Source organism: Cygnus atratus, chromosome 20 (genome assembly GCF_013377495.2).
Source record: "Cygnus atratus isolate AKBS03 ecotype Queensland, Australia chromosome 20, CAtr_DNAZoo_HiC_assembly, whole genome shotgun sequence".
Lineage (NCBI taxonomy): Eukaryota > Metazoa > Chordata > Aves > Anseriformes > Anatidae > Cygnus > Cygnus atratus.
Genome location: NC_066381.1, coordinates 11903805 through 11923574, shown reverse-complemented (window position 1 = coordinate 11923574; position 19770 = coordinate 11903805). Strand labels below are relative to the sequence as shown.

The 19770-nt window shown below is 44.8% G+C and overlaps 1 protein-coding gene across 3 annotated transcripts in view; it reads right to left on the bottom strand.

Annotated features, from left to right (window-relative positions):
- The window catches only part of PITPNM3 (PITPNM family member 3), an 85757-nt gene extending 78363 nt beyond the window's left edge, over nucleotides 1-7394 (bottom strand). The window contains exon 1 of one of the 3 annotated variants that reach the window (XM_035561156.2): nucleotides 7134-7394. In XM_035561156.2, the coding sequence (XP_035417049.1) occupies nucleotides 7134-7155 (22 nt within the window). In that variant the 5' untranslated portion in view covers nucleotides 7156-7394. The remainder of the gene's footprint in view (nucleotides 1-7133) is intronic. The other 2 variants (XM_035561157.1, XM_050714765.1) reach the window with 2 other exon arrangements.
- Nucleotides 7395-19770: the final 12376 nt, after the last annotated feature.

Sequence of the window (19770 nt, the reverse complement as noted above, 5' to 3'; positions counted from 1 at the left end):
AACAAAATTAAGATGAGGAAAAAATCTGAAAATCTAATAAACTAGCACATGAAATCATAGAATCATTAAGTTAAAAAGACCTTCAAGATCATCTGGTCCAACCATCACCGTACTACCAATGTCACCCACTAAGCCACGTCCCTAAGCACTAGGTCCAGCCTTTCCTTGAACACCCCCAGGGACAGTGACTCCACCACTTCCCTGGGGAACCCATTCCAATGCCTAACTACTCTTTCTGAGAAGAAATGTCTCCTAATTTCCAATCTAAACCTCCCCCGGCACAATTGGAGGCCATTCCCACTGTACACTAAAGAGACCTAAAACCAAAACACACTTTTCAGTAATGTAAGGAAAGAAAATCAGTTTGAACATTTAGCTTTTTTTCCACCAAATATATCCTAGATAAACTTTTTTACTGTTAGCATGTTTGAGATATTTCAGAAATGGTATTCATGTGCCTTTCAGATGTCACATTCTAAGACTAATGCTTCAGTGACCTTTGGGTCAGACTGTTGACTGTTTTCAATTTAAACACCCACTCTTCCCCACCAGAATACTAGCATTAATGTAAAATGACAAGGATTAAATCAAACACTAGAAAATCAGTATCATTAGGCTGGAATTCCAGGCCTACCTTAACTGCATCTCCTTGCGTCATTCCAGCATAGGTATAGAAGAGGGATGCTATTCTCTGAGCCTTGCCCAGCAGGGAGCAAACATGACAACATGCCAGTTTCTGGCCACTTGCCTGTTTCACCTCAGCTACCTTCCATCAGATGGAGCCTTCCTCAAACACTTGAGTGTCAGTTCTCAGCCTGACAAGGATGCATGTCTCTGGAAACTGGCCAAGTCATAGGAAGGAAGTGAGCTTTAAAAACAGATTTTCTACTGTGATGACAACCTGGAGATTGCTTTCCATTGGAATTTGGTTTATATGCTGTATGTGAAACATGTGCACAATGGACACCTTATATATAGATTTAAGCACTCACACTTGAATAAACTGTTAATTACATCTGTATCTAAAAAGTAATGAATATTTGCAGTAAGATTTTCTGGCCTGTGTATTGTTTAAATACCAAGGTCAATTTCTCTTTATTTTGCCACATGTATGTTAAAGAAGATGGGTGCTAATCAAGTCTTATTTTTCCTTTATGTCCTTTGTAACAAAATCTTTTTTTTTTTATTTTAGTATAAGAAAGATTACAAAGTCTTGCTTTTTCTCTTCAAGAAGAAAAAGCGTGCTAGAATTCCATTGGTACTTTATTGCATCTATGATCTGGTGATGTGATAAGAAGTGACGTGATGCATGGGTAAACAGCAACTTGGAAAAGCACTATCTTGATTTCCCTAATCTAGACCATTTCACATACTAATTTTTCTACTAATGACACAGTCACATATTTACAAGAGAACAACTCCTATCGGACCCACAGAAAACAATTTTCCACATTGTGCATATGCTAGATTTGGGTTTCTGACTCCTCACCATACTTACAGGTTAGCCCTGGTCCATACAAAAGATGTCTAGTCACTACCCACAGAATATAGAATGAATGAACCGAGCCCTGCCGGATCCGAAGGAGTACTATGCACAAGCACAAGTTACAAGAAATATCCAGAAATTTCAACATCCATTAAAATATTGCCAAATTTTATCCCTAGTGTTTAGCAGCTCCCAGTCATGTATCAACAGCTTCTAGTGCAATCCATCCGAATCAAAATAAAAACACTGTAATAATACTGTCTCTTGTTGTGGTGATTTTACTCGGGTGGGCAGCCGACCTCCACCACAACTGCTCTCTCACTCCCCCTCCTCAAAGGGAAAGTGGGAGAAAATACGATGCAAAGGGCTCAAGGTTTGAGAACAGGGGAATGGGGGTTGTGGTCAGTCTGTAGCACTTCATCTCCACTGCTCCTTCTTGGTCACACTCTTCCCCTGCTCCAACGTGTGGTCTCTCCCACGGGTTGCCGTCCTTCCCGAACTGATCCTGCGTGGGCTTCCTACAGGCAGCAGCTCTTCAAGAACTGATCCAAATATGGCTCTATACCACAGGGTCCATTTGTCAGGAGCACACTGCTCCAACAGGGGTCCCCCACGGGTGGCAGCTCCCCCCAAATGCCCTGCTCCTGGGTGGTCCCCTCTCCACAGGCTACAGCTCTGGCCAGGGGCCTGCTCTGGCAGGGGCTTTCCATGAGCCAGAGCCTCCTTCAGGGCAGATCCACCTTCTCCACCATAGGCTCCTCCACCGGCTGCAGGATCGGAAACCTGCTCTGCTGTGGTACACCACGGGCTGCGGGGGGACAGCCTGCTCCACCAGGGGCCTCTCCACAGGCTGCAGGGGAACTGCTGCTCCAGCGCCTGGAGCACCTCCTGCCCCTCCTTATTCACCAGACCTTGGTGTCCACAAGGCTGTTTCTCACTCCTCTCTCCCAGCTGCTGTTGAGCAGCAGAGTTGTTTTTTTGTTGTTGTTGTTGTTGTTGTCGTTTTTTTCCTTTCTTAAATATGCTCTCACAGAGGTGCAAACAACATCGCTTATTGGCTTGGCTCTGTCCAGCAGCAGGGCCCTTATCTAACATGGGGCAGCTTCTGGATTCTTCTCACAGAAGCCACCCCTGCAGCCTCCAGCTACCAAAACCTTGCCACATAAACCCACTACACTCATATGCTCAACAACAGGCCTAAGGAGCAGAAAAGTTGTGGGGAAAAGCCAATTCCATTTTCTCTGACAAACCAGCAGAGATCATTTTCTCATAGGTGAATGAGCAAATTATCCTGTCAAAATCATCAGTAGTTGAAAACTACATAAAAGAGCACAATTGTTTCTAGCTTCTCCTGGTCAGGAGCCATAAACAAATTATTTCCAAAGGTGGTGTGTTTTTTGTTTGTTTGTTTAAAGTGACAAACTGGCAGTGATATGACAATTAAGCAGTGCATGAATGCACATCATTCCATGCAATTCAAGGATGTTTATAAAAGAGAAAAAAAAAGAAGAGGAATTGAAGTGGCCTTACTGATCTGTAGCCAATGTTCTCAGAACTAGGAAAATGGAAGCAGAAGAACAGACAAGAAGTGAAGTAAGGCCAAAGAAAGGCTCTGAAAAGTACTTTAAGAAACAAAGGTCTTCTTCTGAAAATTGAATGACTAATGCTGCTGATTCCTAACTTAAATTTAACCACTTCCACGTATCATTTTAAAAGGCCTGGTGTTCAAAACTTATTCATCCCCCTAGTCCCAAGCATCTTAAAGATAGAACAGCCCACCACTGTAATTCAATAATTCCACATGCTCTCCTACCCCTACCAAAAGCGTTGCTTCAAGATTGTTATGAAAAAAAAAAATTAAAATGCATATCAAATCAGGAGAAAAAAAAGGCATCTACTTGTTCCATTCCAGTGACTGGCATTACCTCTAACTTAGAATAAACCAATACAGTGCACAGTAGGCACCAGAAAGGCAAGGGGGCAAGAATATATAGGTGGGGAAAAAAAGAATTTAAAAAAATGGTCATCTTGAAAGAGGAATTAAGTAAGCAGGGGTCTAGAGTAAGCAAAGTCATTACGTTTATCTGAGAAACTGAAGCCCAGAGAAGAGATGTTAACATAATTCCTCTGAGAGCAGACCTGGACTGACAGAGGCAGGGTACTAAGACTAGGTTTCTAACAGGCATGGAAAGGGATGACAAACAGGGAAGAATTGAGGGCTGAAGGGAAGCATTAACAGCAGAATGAAATCATTGGAAAGGAAGCAGCTTGGGACAAGAAGTGGAGAAGAGAAGCAGCTTGAAGATAGTGTCAGATGGACACCAGGAAAGCTAGAAAGGGCAAAGGGTCTGGGCACCCATTTATTCTCATTGTGGCTGCACCTGTCCCTATGCAAAAAATAAAAAGGAGAGCGAAGAGCCTAGTTGACTCAGCCACAGATACAGTTAAAGGCAGAAAAAGTCCATGCAAAATGCAAGTTCCCTTGCTAAGAAGTGAAAGGGCTAATTGGAGAAACAGTCCAGACACCACTGTGGGCTAAGTACCCAATATAACCAACTTCTCTCTCCTATTTCCTCACTCAGTGCCTTTCTACTAATAGCACTTCAGCAATGACAAGTCCCTGGCTACCTACTCTGTACATCCTTCAACTGACAGTTCTGCAACAGATGGTATGGACAGGCATATATTTGTTCACTGAGCACAGGAAACAAAACAAAAAGCTAAGCCATGCAGGCCTTTCAGCCCCTATTTTAAGGTACCAGTGGCATTTTCAGTCTTGCACCTTATGGCATTACTGATGAGATGAAAGAAGAGAGAGGAGGTTGAACATGGTGGTTCAGGCTCCAAATCCTAGATCAAGCTTCCTATAAATATGGTACATCTTTTAGAGCTGTTTCTTGATGCTTCAGATGCTAGCTCTCCCACAGCAGAAATTAACTTTACCCTTTTTCTTAGCAGCTTCACCACCTCCTCCAAACTCACTCCCCAAAACCAGGGAACATATGAATATTCTCTAACCTTTTCCTGCAATGACTGTAGGTGGACTGCCTGCATCACATCTGAAAGTACTTTCCTAGTGCAGACATTTTTGCTTTCTGTGAAGGATCTGGCATTTTTGAGTCACTGCTGTCTGTTACAAAAGGAAATAAAGATTAAGAACAGATATCACACCACCCACAGGGACATGCCAGGTAGCGAGCTGCAGTTGCCCCAATGTGGTCTGCAACCTACAATCCTGCAAGTGCCCTAGCAAGTTCTGTGCAGGGATTTTGCTTAAGACCTTATGTCCAATAGGTGAGATCTGGCTACTCAAACAAGTCAAGATGACTGCCTCTAAAAGCCCATCATAAGCACATGTGCCATTCAAAAGTGATCAACCAGATTTTGTGGTTCCTAGAATTATGTACGGTCTTTGTATTTACGACAAGGCCACAGAAATGCTAGTGGCTGCAAGGCAGGGAACATACAGGCAAGACAGCCACAACATTTGCATATTTGTGCATATTCTAGCTCATGTAGGTAACTCAGTAGGCTCCATTTCTACAAGCTGCACATTTGCTCTGCTCCTAAGTCAGATACATTCTGAAAGAGCTCCTTTGTGAATGGATGATTCTTGCATTTCCTTAAGACAAGAAGCAGTGACAACATAAAGCTACCAAACTACCACAAAGTGAAAACACCACATCCTTATCTTCCTATCAAAGTTAAAAAGACAGCAAACCAATGCCCCAAAAAAACAATGTGACTTTTTACACTTGATTAATACTTCATCTATCAAAGACTAAAACCAATCATTTAGTTCTATACCCTACTTATATTTTCTAAAGTGTCTGATGTTCTCACATTCCTGAACGCTATTTTTCTCAGGGCTGCCCGCAATCCATGCCTATCTTGGGGAAATATTAAAAAAATAAAATAATCCTGTTGGGAAAAATAACTTGGTTGTAGATGTAATGCTACCATGCGACCGTAAAGCTACACTGACAGATAACAGGACTGGCACCAAACACCAGGCAAGTTTCACACATAGACCAACAGGCATTTAGTCACTGCACAGTTAGGCTGTCACCTCCAAAAGCAATGGGCTCAGCATGCAACCCAGAAGAAAACCACTTCTGCAACAGCAAGAGGTTTCTCATGGGCTCTGCCAGCTGACATAGGTCGCTCACGTGCACCTAACACGTGTTACCAGGGATGTGGCTGCCAGCAAGCATGGGACATCACGCTTGGGGCAGAGTGGCTCGAAAGCTGTGCAGAGGAAAAGGATCTGGGGGTGTTGATCAATGCTCACCTGAACATGAACCAGCAGTGTGCCCAGGTGGCCAAGAAGGCCAACAGCATCCTGGCTTGTATCAGGAATAGTGTAGCCAGCGGGACCAGGGAGGTGATCGTTCCCCTGTACTCTGTTCTAGTGAGGCCGCACCTTGAGTACTGTGTTCAGCTTTGGGCCCCTCAGTGCAAGAAGGACATTGAGGTCCTGGAGCATGTCCAGAGAAGGGCTACAATGCTGGTGAAGGGCCTGGAACACAAGTCCTATGAGGAGTGGCTGAGGGCACTGGGGTCGTATAGTCTGGAGAAGAGGAGGCTCAGGGGAGACCTCATTGCTCTCTACAACTACCTGAAAGGAAGGTGTGGGGAGCTGGGGGTCAGCCTCTTCTCACATGTAACTAGTGACAGGACAAGAGGGAATGGCCTCAAGTTGTGCCGGGGAGGTTTAGGTTAGAAATTATGAGACATTTCTTCTCAGAAAGAGTAGTCAGGCATTGGAACGGGTTGCCCAGGGAAGTGGTGGCGTCACCGTCCCTGGGGGTGTTCAAGGAAAGGTTGGACGTGGTGCTTGGGGACATAGTTTAGTGGGTGACATTGGTAGTACGGTGATGGTTGGACCAGATGATCTTGGAGGTCTTTTCCAACCTTAGTGGTTCTATGATTCTAACATGGCTTTGCTGCACAGTACTCTCAAGCTCTCCAGCCCGAAGTCCAGCAAACTGACCTCCAAATTGCTCAGACTCCGAGGGAAGCAAAAGCAAAAAAAACATGAGCCAGTAAGCACAAGTGAGACTAGATCTGCATTTTCCTTTGAAAGGGTACTACCCAAACAAGCACATCTTTATTGTCTTCAGAGGAGCCTGCAGCTGCCGCGTCCCTTTCTGCTTCTCCCACGTTAGGCAGCAGCGAGCGTCGGTTCAGCCAGGCTGCAGCCACGGTGCAACCTCCAGACCTGGGAGACCTTCCACAGCCCCAGCCCAGCGCCGGGGAGGAGAGCCGGCAGGAAGCAGGACTCCGGCGGCCTGGGCAGCCGCCCCACGCAGGACTCCCGCGATCATCGGCACAGAGCCCGCAGGAGCGCCGAAGGCAGAGCGGACCCTGCTCGGGCAAACGCACCTGGGTCTCGTTTACGGGAGCCTGCAGCTACCGTTCCCGTGGGTCGGCGGCAGGGTCCGCGCGGCACGGGGCTGGGCAGGCCGCGGCACCCTGCACAGGGCCACGACGGGGCGCCCGGCTCGGAGCGGCTCGGCCTGCGACGGGCACAGAGCGGGGTCTGCCCTCGAGGCCAGCCAGTGCGCGGGGAGTGCGGCCGGACCCCCCCGCTCACCGCCCCCTCCCCTCAGGACAGCCCCTCCCGCCGCGCGGGCTCCCCGCTCACCTGGGCGCGGAGCTTTCGCCATCTCGGGGCTGACCGCTCCCGGCCAAGCCGTCGCCGGCCGCGTCAGCTGCTCGCCCGCGGGGCCCTCCCGGCGCTCTGGCACCCCGCGCCCCGCCACTCCATCTGCTCCCGGCGGAGGTCCCGCACCGCCCACCCGCCTGCGGCGCCGAGAGACGCGGCCGGGAGGCGCCGCCGTGCCGCTCCGTCCCCCCGCGCAGCCCACCCGCCGCGGCGCAGCCGCCGCCGTTAAAGGCGCAGCGAGCGGCTCAGGCGTGACCAGTCACCGAGCCGGTCCGGCAGCCCCCTGCGATGCGGCTGTTCGCAGGCGGCCGGGAGGGCGATGGGCGAGGCCCGAGCAGAGGCGCGGCCGCGGGACTCCCCAAGCCCGCCCGCCCACAGGGCCCGCCCAGCCGCAGCCGAGAGCGGCCCGTGCCGCCCGCTCGTGTGTGCGCCGCCGCTCAGAGCAGAAGCCCTCGGTGCCCGCGGCCGGCTCGTCCTGCCCGCTGCCCGCGCCTCGGCTCTCCGCCGCCTCCCTTCCTTGCCGCCCTGTACCCGGCCGCAGTGTCCCGGCCGCCCGGCGTTACCTCCGCTCTGCTGCCCGCTGCGGAGCGCCCGGGGGCTGGCCGGCGGCACGTGCCTCGGTCGCTGCGGCAGCACGGCCCGCACAAAGGGCTCCTGCAAGTGGCTGGTCCGAATTTAACGGCAAAAAACCCTTGGCTACTGCCAAGCCCTGTGTCAGTGCAGCGGCCGAACTGCCGCAAGGCCTTTCAAGTCCGCGGTAGGAGAGCTGCTTGCACGCTGCTGAGCGAGTTGAGCTAGGGAACGTTCAGGGCGGGACTATTTTTCTCCCACTTCAAGTCCCTCACTTGAGGCACATTAAGGACAAAATAGAGAGTAGTCTGCTTCTCCAGATCTCCCAAGAACTGGGGGAAACTCACCTTCAGAAATGACTGAAGTGGCTGCCTGTCTTGGAGGAAGAGTGGGAGGAGGCAGGGAGAAAGCCTGTGAGGGGCTATATTTTATTTACAGTGTGTCAGAACACCAAAAAATAAAGCATGGTAAACTAAAGTTCTGCCCAAGGAAGAATGCAATTAAAGAACCAAGAAAACAATGCAACTGAGGCCTAAAGCAACTTGCAGGCTTTGTGCCAATACCAACGTGGTAGGTAAAAAAATAAATACACAATTTGCTTTGGATCTTGCTAAACAGTTCATTCAAGCAGTCACAGCAAATACCACTGAGAACAGTGTTTTAAACCCCAGAGACAGTTAAGTGTCTTTGTTTGATGCTTAAGTGGAATAGCCACAACTCCCCATAGTTTTCACCCTCCAAAGCCAAGTGCAAGAATGCTAATTATAATTTGTGTTCCCCCATCTATGGGTGACCATGCTCCATGGTGGAAAAGTTTGGCCTTGAGCCACATTGCTGTTTCACATGAAGTCATGTTTAAAAGATTTGACCACACAATTGCTTTCTCAAAGAAGCTGTAGTGTCAATAAGCTGCCAAATAAAGCAATCCTAGAGAAAAGCTGTGAATGTATTCGTGGGGCTGGTATCAGTGCTGGCTCAGAGGCAAATGTCTGAAAGGCAAGGATATATTTGGAGCTCCCTACTCAGTGTTGCTTCCTACTATAAGAGTTGCACTACTTTCCAAACAGCTTCTGTCGTGTACAGATGTGACTTGCCACCCTCACATCTGGGAAGCAGCAGGCCAGTAATGGGATAAAAACATCTGTTTCAACTGCATGTTAACTCAGTACCAGTTGGAGTAGGAAACAGAACAAAAGACAGACTTAGTTTTAACAAGTATTTGAAAATCCATGATTATCCACAGCTATCAAATGTATGACAAACCCATTTGCAGTTCATCATAAAAGCTATCATGACAACAGCATAAAAGGAATAAACAGCAGCAATTGTCTTCTCTCTGCCGTTCACCGAGGGCAAACATGCACAAAGCTTTGCTTTCTGTTATGCCTCCACAACTTCTCTGAAATCAACAGAGTGAGGATACAAGGGCAGAACTTCACCTCCTATTTCCAGAGGGTCACCTGTGTAGAAGGCCAGCATAAGACGTATGCATGACTTAAGCGTTATTTCAAGAAATCTAGCCATACTGGAGGTACACGCTAGCAACAGTCTATCAGTGACGCACGCCCAGAGATATATTCATTACAGACCAGACACTGATCCACTTGCACTGTAGCCTTTTGAAAAGTCTTCATCCTTTCCATATTTGCATTCAGTCTGGACATGGATGCACAAAAGTATAAGCAAAGAGAAGCTGAATTCACGCAATCCTAACTGCCATTAAGCAGTTTCACAAAGGTGACTGAAGTGAACCACAGTAACTTTCCAGATGTGTCAGGCTAATAGTCCCCACGTCAGCCACCATGTAGAAGCCACACCAAAACAGATTCTCATAGTCACCTGAGCAGAATTTTTAATGATAAGTTTTTCTAGGGCTTGGAAGAACTTAGTCTGCAGATAGGAAACAACCAGGGAGATTCCCATGAGATGGTTACCTCATAATATCTTAATAGCTCTGTCCTTCATTAACTGCGCTCAATTTAATAACCAGACCAAGATTAAAGTGAAGGTGATTCCTTTATCATGCTCCCCATATCTTCACTGGGAGAAAGAGGGACAAAACCTGCCTGGAATAGCTCTTCTATTTACAGATGTGAAGCAGTTTATGCAGACCCAAAACAGTGCAGCCATTTAACATAGAATGTCTCTACAACGTATCCAAAATTGTTTTTTTCATTAAGATTTTTTGGATAGTATTATCTACTGGGTAAGTGCAAGTATTGAACTAAGTCAAATCAGTCTCTTTCTTAAGCAGAAAACACAAGATGCAACAATTTAGGCATTAACATCTATACAAGATTCAAGCTTTGCAAACTATTTAAAAAAATAAATCATATTCTCTGCTCCAGAAACGTTTGGCTAATATTACTGGAAGAAAAACTTTTCATCTAAAATGCCTTTGAGAATTTGAATTGTATGGAGAACTCAAGGAATACTGTACTCAGATCAGATAAATGTTACATTTCCCTCTCCTTCTTTGTCCTCTACTCCTTTTTGCAGACAGGGAAAGCGAAGTACAAAGACCGAAGGCAACACTGAAATCTAAGTGTGCATTCCCAGAGCTCTGCCCACCATGCTCAGAGGTTCTTCATTAAAAAACTAACTCCTTTCAACTTACACCATGAAGAACAAATTTACACCTTGCAATGATGGCACACTACAAGATACATCCAAGCTGCTATATTTGTGTAATATGGTAGTAGGCAAGGGCTGGAATTTGGGTCAGGGAGATGCTACTGCTGTATCAGTTTGATAAACTGCTTTTCCCTGTCAGCTTAGCTATCTGTTTACTGTTCTTCTTTGTCCAGATAAAGTAGACCCTTAATAACATAAAAGAGCAATCTTTACCTTTAATCAAAGTAGTGAAAATACATTTTAAAATCAGAATCTGACCCAGCCATTGAAAGAAGATTGGATAAGCATCTGATGTCATTGTTCAACAATTTCTTTTATGGCGATCATTACAGTGCACTGTACTTAAAAAATGTACTTTTGCAGAGCAGGTTTTTCATTTTCCCCCATACAAGACCCTATCATCTTGGAATCATTGCAGATGTGCTACCTCCCTACCCACCATCCTTCTCCAAAAAGACAGGAAGAAATTAGACCTTTGCACAGTAGCTCTGGATGTAAGAAAGCATATGCTTTCATATGTTCACAAGCAACACCACAGTTCTAACACATACCCTTAACAGCTATTTTGCACTGTGCTAGATGCAGTCTGGAAAAATAAAAGGCTTTCCATTGGCATGGCTGCCTGAGCAGGCAGTTAACTGCAGCCTTTGAAGGCAATAAGAACCACAATGCCTCCCTTGAGGGGAAAAGATTAATTCATATTGTTCTGAATACTGAAAGCAGACAACTGCCAGCCCGTGAAAACATAAACCTCCAGAACTTTTCTCTTTCTTCTAAAGGCTTGCAAAAGCTCCAGGCATTGCAACTAAATCCTTTCAGTTCATGATGACACACAGCTTTTTTTCATGTATTACTGAGACCTGTTGAACCTCTACAAGAGTCATAGGCAAACAATAATGTAAGAAAAATATAAACCAGGCAATGACCTAAGCTGGAACATCTTCAAATATATTTCTATATCCAAGTACTTGTTAAGAAAATAATCTAATTACAAATACATGTTATCTTAATTCTGAGCACATTCAGATTTAATGGCAAACCAAGTGCTTTTCCTTGCAATATAGCAGAGAAACTTCTCTCAAGACACAGCCTATATCAAGGGGTGCTCCCTATCCTTGTTAGGTTTTCTAGTCTTGCAAGATGTCTATAGAAATCAAACCTTGTATAAAACATGGTTTGCATACTACCTCCTCCAGACTGGCAAAATAGGCAGTGCCATGTGTCAGAGGCCTCCTCTGACAAAGCCACCTGAGGATGGGAGCTCAGACAAGAATGCTAACTACTGACACCATTGACCCCTTGAGAAACAGCTCTCCACATAATGAGGCAAACCGTCTGAAATTGGGCAGGGAAAGTGGTTCTAGATATACCCTTAATGGCCTAGACAGCAAAGCTGAAGGTCAGTTGGTTAGTATTCTGGACTGAATTCAAGCCTGGCTTCTATACGGTTATGTCCAGAGACACTATGTTCATTCTGTTTTAAGCAGCCTTTGGAGCCAAACAAGGAAAATATTGAGGAATTAAGGGAAATAGGAAATCTGTGCACTACGCACCACATAGTCTGTCCGAAGTCAGAAGATAGTCTTTACTTATTTCAAGAAGTGGTGATGCTGAGTGCAGTTCCATCAGCAGTATACAGCAATGTGTGGACTCTAACAAAGCAGCTGATGAGAAGGGTGCAACGAAGGTCAGGAGAATACTTTAAGCTCAGTTCCTATATCCTTGCAGTCACCACAGAAATTGAGAGGCAGCCCTAAGGAGCAGACACCACATTGAATCAGAGAAAACAGCGGATGGTAGAACAGCTTACAGCCAAGTGTTGTATGTTAGCCACCCACTAGAGATGGGTTGTACTACGCTGTTTTACTTGGAATGACTGAGAAATTCTCTGGCAGCAGATACACCTGCTTTGTGGCTGCTCATGCCAATGCAACAGCCAGAGAAGCTGTCCAAGATCCAAGAACAAGTCTTGGGATGGTGAATCTTGGCAACATAACTTTAAATCATTTGAGAGGCCTCTCTGCACTGTTTATGTGTCACATGTGCGCAAAATCAAAAAAAAAAAAAAAAAGAAAGAAAGAAAGGAAAAAAAAAAGACAAGATATGTCAAAGCCCAGCATACTAGAAGAGAGCAGCATTCTGCCAAAAAACAAAGGGACAAAATCATAACGTACAGAGGCACAGTAGAAGACAGCAATGGATGTGCAACTTGTCCCAGCAAAGATTTTATAGTAATCCAAGGTACAGGAAATTCTCTATCAGGGAAGTACATGGGTTGGTGTTGCCAGGTTGCTGCTAGCTCAAGATAATCCCAGATACCACAAATCCTGCCTCATACAGCCCTTATTACTAAGGTTGCACTGATCGATAGCAGAACTACTCAGCTGGAGCTGAATGTGTGCCTGTGAAAAGTCCATATCAGGCATAAGACAGCCAGACAAATGCCTGGGCCTGGTAATGAGAACTCTGCTAACAATATCACAGCTCTTGCTCTGCAGGGAAGCAGGGTCCAACTAATGGCCAAGACAGCTATCAATAGATGCAGAAACAAGAGCTGAGGGAGGCTTGGTCCTGAAATAGTCAGTCCCCCATCTGTTACCCTCTTCGTAAGCTCTGACCTGAAAGATGCTCTTTCCTCCTGCCTCAAGTCTTCTCAACATCCAGAGCCTGTCCAATTAAAGGTCCATCAGAGTAGGAGCGGACTTGGAGTGATCAGCAATATCAGGGCTGAGGCATTCTTAAGATGTAGGCAAGGAAAAATGGTAGTTGCTGTTTTAGCTCCGGTGCACTCCAGTATTGGTAGCTACATGAGGAAGAATGCAGAAGGCATAAAAAGCAGGTGTAAAGAAAATTGGTAAGAGTTAAAACCACAGGATTTAAGCAGGACTTCATAACTAAATAGTTTATATCTTGTATTTCCTTGTTACCATACTGTAGACTCACTACTTTAATCTAGACTGTTTTCTCTGCACTGTTTACAATTCCTTAATACAAGGGAGAAATTTGCTGACCACAAAGCAATCAGCTTCCAGTTCCAGATGAGACAGAAATACAGCTCACAAAGACTCCTCAGGCACAAATGAGATCACATAGATGTGCTCCAGACCCTACAGAAGAGGTCCCACATAATCATGAGTTTTTCATACCTGGTAGTGCTGCAGAAATAGTTCTTTAGAAGAAACAGCCTTTCCTGTCCATTCCAAATACCAAATTGAGAGGGAGAGGGCGCAGAAGCAAGTGAACCTGAGGGTACAAGTTTCATCTAGACTGCTGCAGCCACACAGAGAAGGCAAAGTTAATCAACATCTACCACATAAAAGACAAGATTTGCCATGGCTGCATGATGTCTCTCTCTTACTATACTCTTGCTGGTTAGATATCTCAGTCTTCCACTATAGAATAGCTCAGATTTCATCCTCTTGTGCCTCCTCTATCTAATCCACTCTTAAAGAATAACCCAGACTTTCCAATCTCCAACATTACTGGTATTTGCTCTGTTTTATTGATCCCCTTCTGATTTTTCCATTAGAGAAAGAGGAAGACTGATAAAGTTGCATGGTCTCTCTATTTCAGCGGATAAACACAGAACATCTATTCGTTCTGCAAGGGAAACTCTTATCAGCTTCCCAATGTTGTTTTTTGTAAAGGCAGCCTGTTTTTTTCTAAAGTATTGTTATAGTGGTTTAATGTGTTACTAGGAAGCCTTCTTCCTGTAGCCTGATTACTAGTCCATAGTAGAGCAGAACGTTAGAAAAGATCAGCAGAAGGATGGACTATGACAAATACAAGAATATTGATTGATGAAGCTTGATCCTAAATCCATCTTTTTTACTAACTGAAGTACTGGGTATTTGGAAGGAAAAAAAAAAAAAGCCTGTACACATTCAGAACAAAAACAAAATGCTAACACAGTAATCAGACAGCCTTGCTCTCTTGGTGCTTTAAACAGTAGGCTGTTTTTAGTCATATGTTTCCTAACTGAAATGCTGAGGGGAAAGGGAGAGAGAGTAGCACCAGATTTTTTAGAAGCATCTATGGAGCATTCCTGCTCTGCAGTGCAGCAGCTGTTTGCACAGACATACCCAACCTCAATTTCCACTGGCTTTCTCAGGCACATCTTGACTAGGGCATGCTGCCCACACGGCTTCTCGGAGAGATGCTGCAAAGCAGCCCAACTGCCACAGGTCACAGCCTGTGATACCCAGCCAGGCTTGTGGATGTCTAGCCCAGACACACTTATATGAATCCTGGTCACACTCATGTCATACTAGCATCTCAGCTTGGGTCCATTTGAACAATGCTATTTATATTTAATTAATATTGTGGATTTTTTCTTCTATGCCAGCTCAAAAAGGGACAGGAATTGCTATGGTGAGTTAAAAAAAAAAAAAAAAGAAGAGGGAAAAGAAGGAAAAAGAGATGGTTACTACATGGATTTTAGGAGGTTTAAAAATAACTGACATTGATGGAGTGCCACCTGCTTCTGATATAATCATTGTTAGGTATATGCACCTGAGGTGGTTAGAAATCCACACTTGAAGTCCTGACAACAGAAGCAACCACTCTTTTCTTCTTTCCCCTTTTAAAGAAGTTTACTTGTTCTCTGTCTCCTTCCTGCTAATCTACTCGTGTTTGCCTCTTTATCCTCAGCCTAAATACTCAGGCTTGTTGCAGAAGCAGGAGAAGGAAAATGAGAGGGGGATGGCAGTGGCAGACTCACCATTAGTTTAATTGATGCTGCTTAGTTTCATATTCAGAATAAGTTTATTTTCCCAATTAAAAGATAACAGACCATTTTAGAGAGTGTAATCTTTCATTTGGATTTCAGACACATATAAAAATCCCACATGTAAAAATCATTTAAAGTTATGGAGAGGATTATTCTGGTGGATAATGAAAGGCAGTTAAAGTTGTTATCAGACATAGTCAACATAGGTTCATCAAGGGGAAGTCCTGTCTGAATAATTTGATCTTCTTTGATAAGGTCACCTGCTTGGTGGATGAAGGGAAGGCAGTGAACATAGCCTCTATGGGTTTCAGTAAGGCCTTTGAGCCCATGCATCCTTCTGGACAAATTGTCCAACTACAAGCTAGGATGCATTCAACTCCTGCAAGTTTGCTGATGGTACTAAACTGGAAGGTGCTGTTGACTCCCTGGAGGGACGAGAGGCCTTGTAGAGGGATCTAGATAAATTGGAAAACTGGACAATCATCAATGGCATGAAGTTCAACAAAGGAAAATGCTGGGTTCTGCACCTGGGACAGAGGTACAGACTGGGAGATGAGTGGCTGGATAGCTGCTCAGCAGAAAGGGATCTGGGGGTGCTGGTAGACTGCGGATTCAACATGAACCAGCAGCCAAAAGGGCAAATCACATTTTGGGTTACATTAAACACAACATAGCCAGCCGGTCAAAAGAGGTGATTCTCCTGCTATATTTAGCGTTGGTGCAGTTTCACCTTGAATATTGTGTGCAGTTCTGGACTCCAGAATATAAAAAGGATGTTAAGGTCCTTGAAAGTGTCTAGCAGTGGGCAACAAAGCTGGTGAAAGGGCTGGAAGGCACAATACTGTGAAGAGAGGCTGAGTACACTTGGGTTGTTTGCTCTGGAGAAGAGGAGGCTGAGACGTGACCTCATTGCTTTCTACAATTTCCTGAGCACAGGAAGCAGAGAGAGAGGTGCCAGTCTCTTTTCCCTGGTCACCAATGACAGGATGTGCAGGAACAGCACAAAGCTGTGCTGGGAAGGTTCAGAATAGATATAAGGAAAAATTGCTTTACTGTGAGGGTGCTCAAACACTGGAATAGGCTTCTTAGAGAGGTGGTTGATGCCCCATAACTTCAAAAGGCATTTGGACAATGCCCTCAATAATATGTTTTAACTTTCAGTTAGCCCTGAAGAGGTCAGAAAGTTGGACTAGATGATTTTTGAAGGTCCCTTCCAACTGAACTACTATATTCTAAATCTTGACAATTGCTGAGCACTGAACTCCTACTGAATTGTAGGAGCTTTTCTCTACCAAGAATTCACTGAACCAATTAAAGCCCAACCTTCACAAGCGCTATCCTGATGTTTGATTCACAGAAGAAGGAAAGGAATACACAAAGATACAAAATTAAATGAGTGCAATAAATAAACAAGATTCCCAAGCGAGCTTAAGACCTGCAGAAATTTTGGGTTGCTTAATTTCTGACAGGCAAATGCAAGTAAGATGTTTCAAGATCTTATTTTACTCATTAAAAGCTGAACAAAACTTCCCTGAAGACAAAGGAGGTGGTAGCAGAAAAGGAACTGCATTTTTTTTTTAAATCAGCATTTCTTCCTGTGGCTTCATCAAGACTGATTATTCTCTTGCTGTGATACACCATTTTGTTTGATCAAAACAACTTTACTGACTACCATTTGCTCAGATACAGTGTATTAAAGAAGAATTTAGACTGCTGTACCTAAGCAGTAACTGATTTGCACTGCTTTCATTTCAGTGAGGGAATGAACTTCAAAAGCATCTTGAATCACTTGAGGCAAACCTTTTCTATCAATATAAATCAAGATCTAATGAACAACAATATGAAAAAGAAGTCAGCCCAAGAGAGAAGAGAGTTAGGATGTCACCAGAAATAAATACTTTTCCTTTCACCAGTCAGCAGGTACTGAGAATTTTGTTTCTCCTTGTCAAGCTTATTACAATTTCCAACCCACCTCCTTCATCATTGCACTTTGTCTACTTTAAAATAATTTGCCCTCATACAGAGAAGCACTACGTGGTATGTCAGGTACAAACACATGTCCTGAGTGTGACTTGAGCAGGACACAAGACACCAGTCTCACAGGGCTTATTGTAAAAGAGTAGTTGGTGACAGATTGGCAGTGCCAAGTTCTTGTTGGCTTCACCACAGTCCAGCAAGGGCAGAAGACCAGCCTCTTCCTGTGTTTGCCCACATATCTGCTACACCAAAAGCTGCTCCCACTGCTGGACAGAGTGCAGAGGATGAGGTAGACATCTTGCCTTCCAGCCATGGCACCTCAAAACACCCACCACAAAATAGCCGTGCCCTATCTCTGTCACTCATCAAACAGCCTGTAGAGAGACTCCATATGACTAATCCCATGCAAGCCCCTGTGAAAGGAGTTTTACAGCTAGCGAGATGATCAAGTAAAAGCTGGCGGTTGACTTGTAAAATGGGGAGTCCATTGATAGCCAGCCAAGCTCATTTCACTCATACAATGACCTGAATTACATCCTTCTCCTTGCTCCAAGCCTATTAAATCTTATTGTTTCCTAACCTCTGACACATGCATAACCAGAAAATGTATATACTTCCTCTTGCTCTTCAATGAGACAAAATCCAAAACCTTTCCAAAAACAGGCATCAACAAAGGGATTCTAATCAGTTAGCACAGACCAGAGTAGGGCTTTGTGCAGAAAATTTTCTTCTTCTTTGTAGGACACCCGCCCTTCCTTTCCCAAATCCTCTCTAAATCTTCCACAAGTAATAAGCCAAATTTACATTACATAATGACCAGGCTGAGATAAACCAAAGGGCTTTGTGGGCTGGAGCATCCCTGAGCTTTCAGTCCTGCAGGTTTATTCCTGTAAAACAGGCTGATGTTATGCTGCTCCAGTCCTTTCAGGTTAGGGCTGCATCTACTCCCAAACACATAGGCTGGTTCAGTGTCAGGTTTACATAATGGGGTTACGAGAAACAACACTGAAACAGATCCTTAAGGGAATGAGAGAGAAACACAAACAAAAAGCTACCAGTGACATTCAGTCCTTACTGATTTTAGCCAGAGTTCAAAGGACTATCTAGCAGCTTCAAAAATCACAGTGAACCATATTCTGGCTCCACAGAGCTTTTCAGGTACAAAATGGGGCTGTAAGACCAGTGCTTAATACATAAGGCAGAGTTACAATTCCCAGTGTATACAAAGTGCCATTAAAAAAAAGTATTGTCTAAGTCCTGAAAAAAAATAAAAATCTCCCTAGATCAAACAGCTAACTGCAGATGACTAGGAGCTAGTCAGACACAAATCATTCTCTCTCATTATTCCTATTCCTTCCTCCCCTGGTTTTCATACTAATCTTACAGTCTGTTGGATCATTAATTCCCTGTAGGCAGTCTACCTTCAGTAACCTCCAGAGAGCTGGCCTGCTCCAGAAACAGCTCAGAAGAGGGACCATTCTCACTCCTCCCACTGGAGCACATCCTGCCTTGCAGGCAGGCTCTTCCCACCTAGCCAGGCAGCTTTCCCAGCTCTCAGAAAGAAACAAAAAAGGTGTTCATGCAATGCCTCCTATGAGCCACATAGAAACAGCAAGGACATAGCCCAATGCAGTCCCAAGCTGCAGCAGTCACCAAGGCATTTTTACCTCCGTCACCTTCTCATACAGGCTGAGACCAGTAGCACCAGAATCACTGCAGCTGCAGCCAGCGGAACCCACCCAGCTCCTTTGCTCCTGCACAGGGCTGTGGGCTCTTGCCTTCCCTTGGCCACTAGGAAATTGCTTCATCTTGGCCCCTTGAGCCACTGGGCACAACAACAGCACCCTCTCAGGTATGAACCAAGGCATGTACCCCAGTCTGTCAGGGTGAACCCTTCCTCTTGTGTGTGTCTCTGGCACAGCTAGACTGAAGACACAAATCCCCCACTAAGGAACAATGAAGCAAAGGACAGCACTGACTACAACCTTGATGCTGTGAGACCACATTCTCTGTTTTTTAAAGCTGGAATCTACAGCTAGATTTACACACACATGTGGAAAAGTAGGAATTTGTTTGAAGGAAAGCTCATGTAGCTCATGAATTAGCTCTGAATTCAGCAATTCTTACACCCATGCCTATAATAATTGCTTTAAAAGTTATGTAAGTGCAAAAACACCTTGGCAAATCAGGAAGCTGCTTAAAAGAGTATTTAAAAACAAAAATAATAAAATCAGTCCTTGAAAAATCTCTCTCAGCAGCAGTGACTGAGTTTAATCCATGAAAAGGGACATCTTCCCGAAGAGAAAAGGTGAAAGGGAATGACCATGAAAGGAAGACATCATCTCCACTACATGAGTGAAGGTAATCGTTAAACTTTGAATGCTAGGTTATATTTCCTTCTGTACAGAATAATACCTACAACTTGAAATCCTGCTTTGCATTTATTTCAATTGTTCTCAACAAGTTATTTCAGAAGACAGGTTCTGCCAGCCCAATCTCTGTTCCACGTTAACATCGCAACAGTGCTCAGGAGCACTAATGGTCAGATGCTTCCCTCCCTGTGCTTGGAGTGTCAACTGAGGCACCCCTTTTTTACCTACATGTTGCAAACTGTCATGCAAGAGATAACAGGCAGACACAAACACACAGGTGAAGTACATGGAAACAGATGACAAACGACCAGTTAGGACCACTGTCCTTCAACCT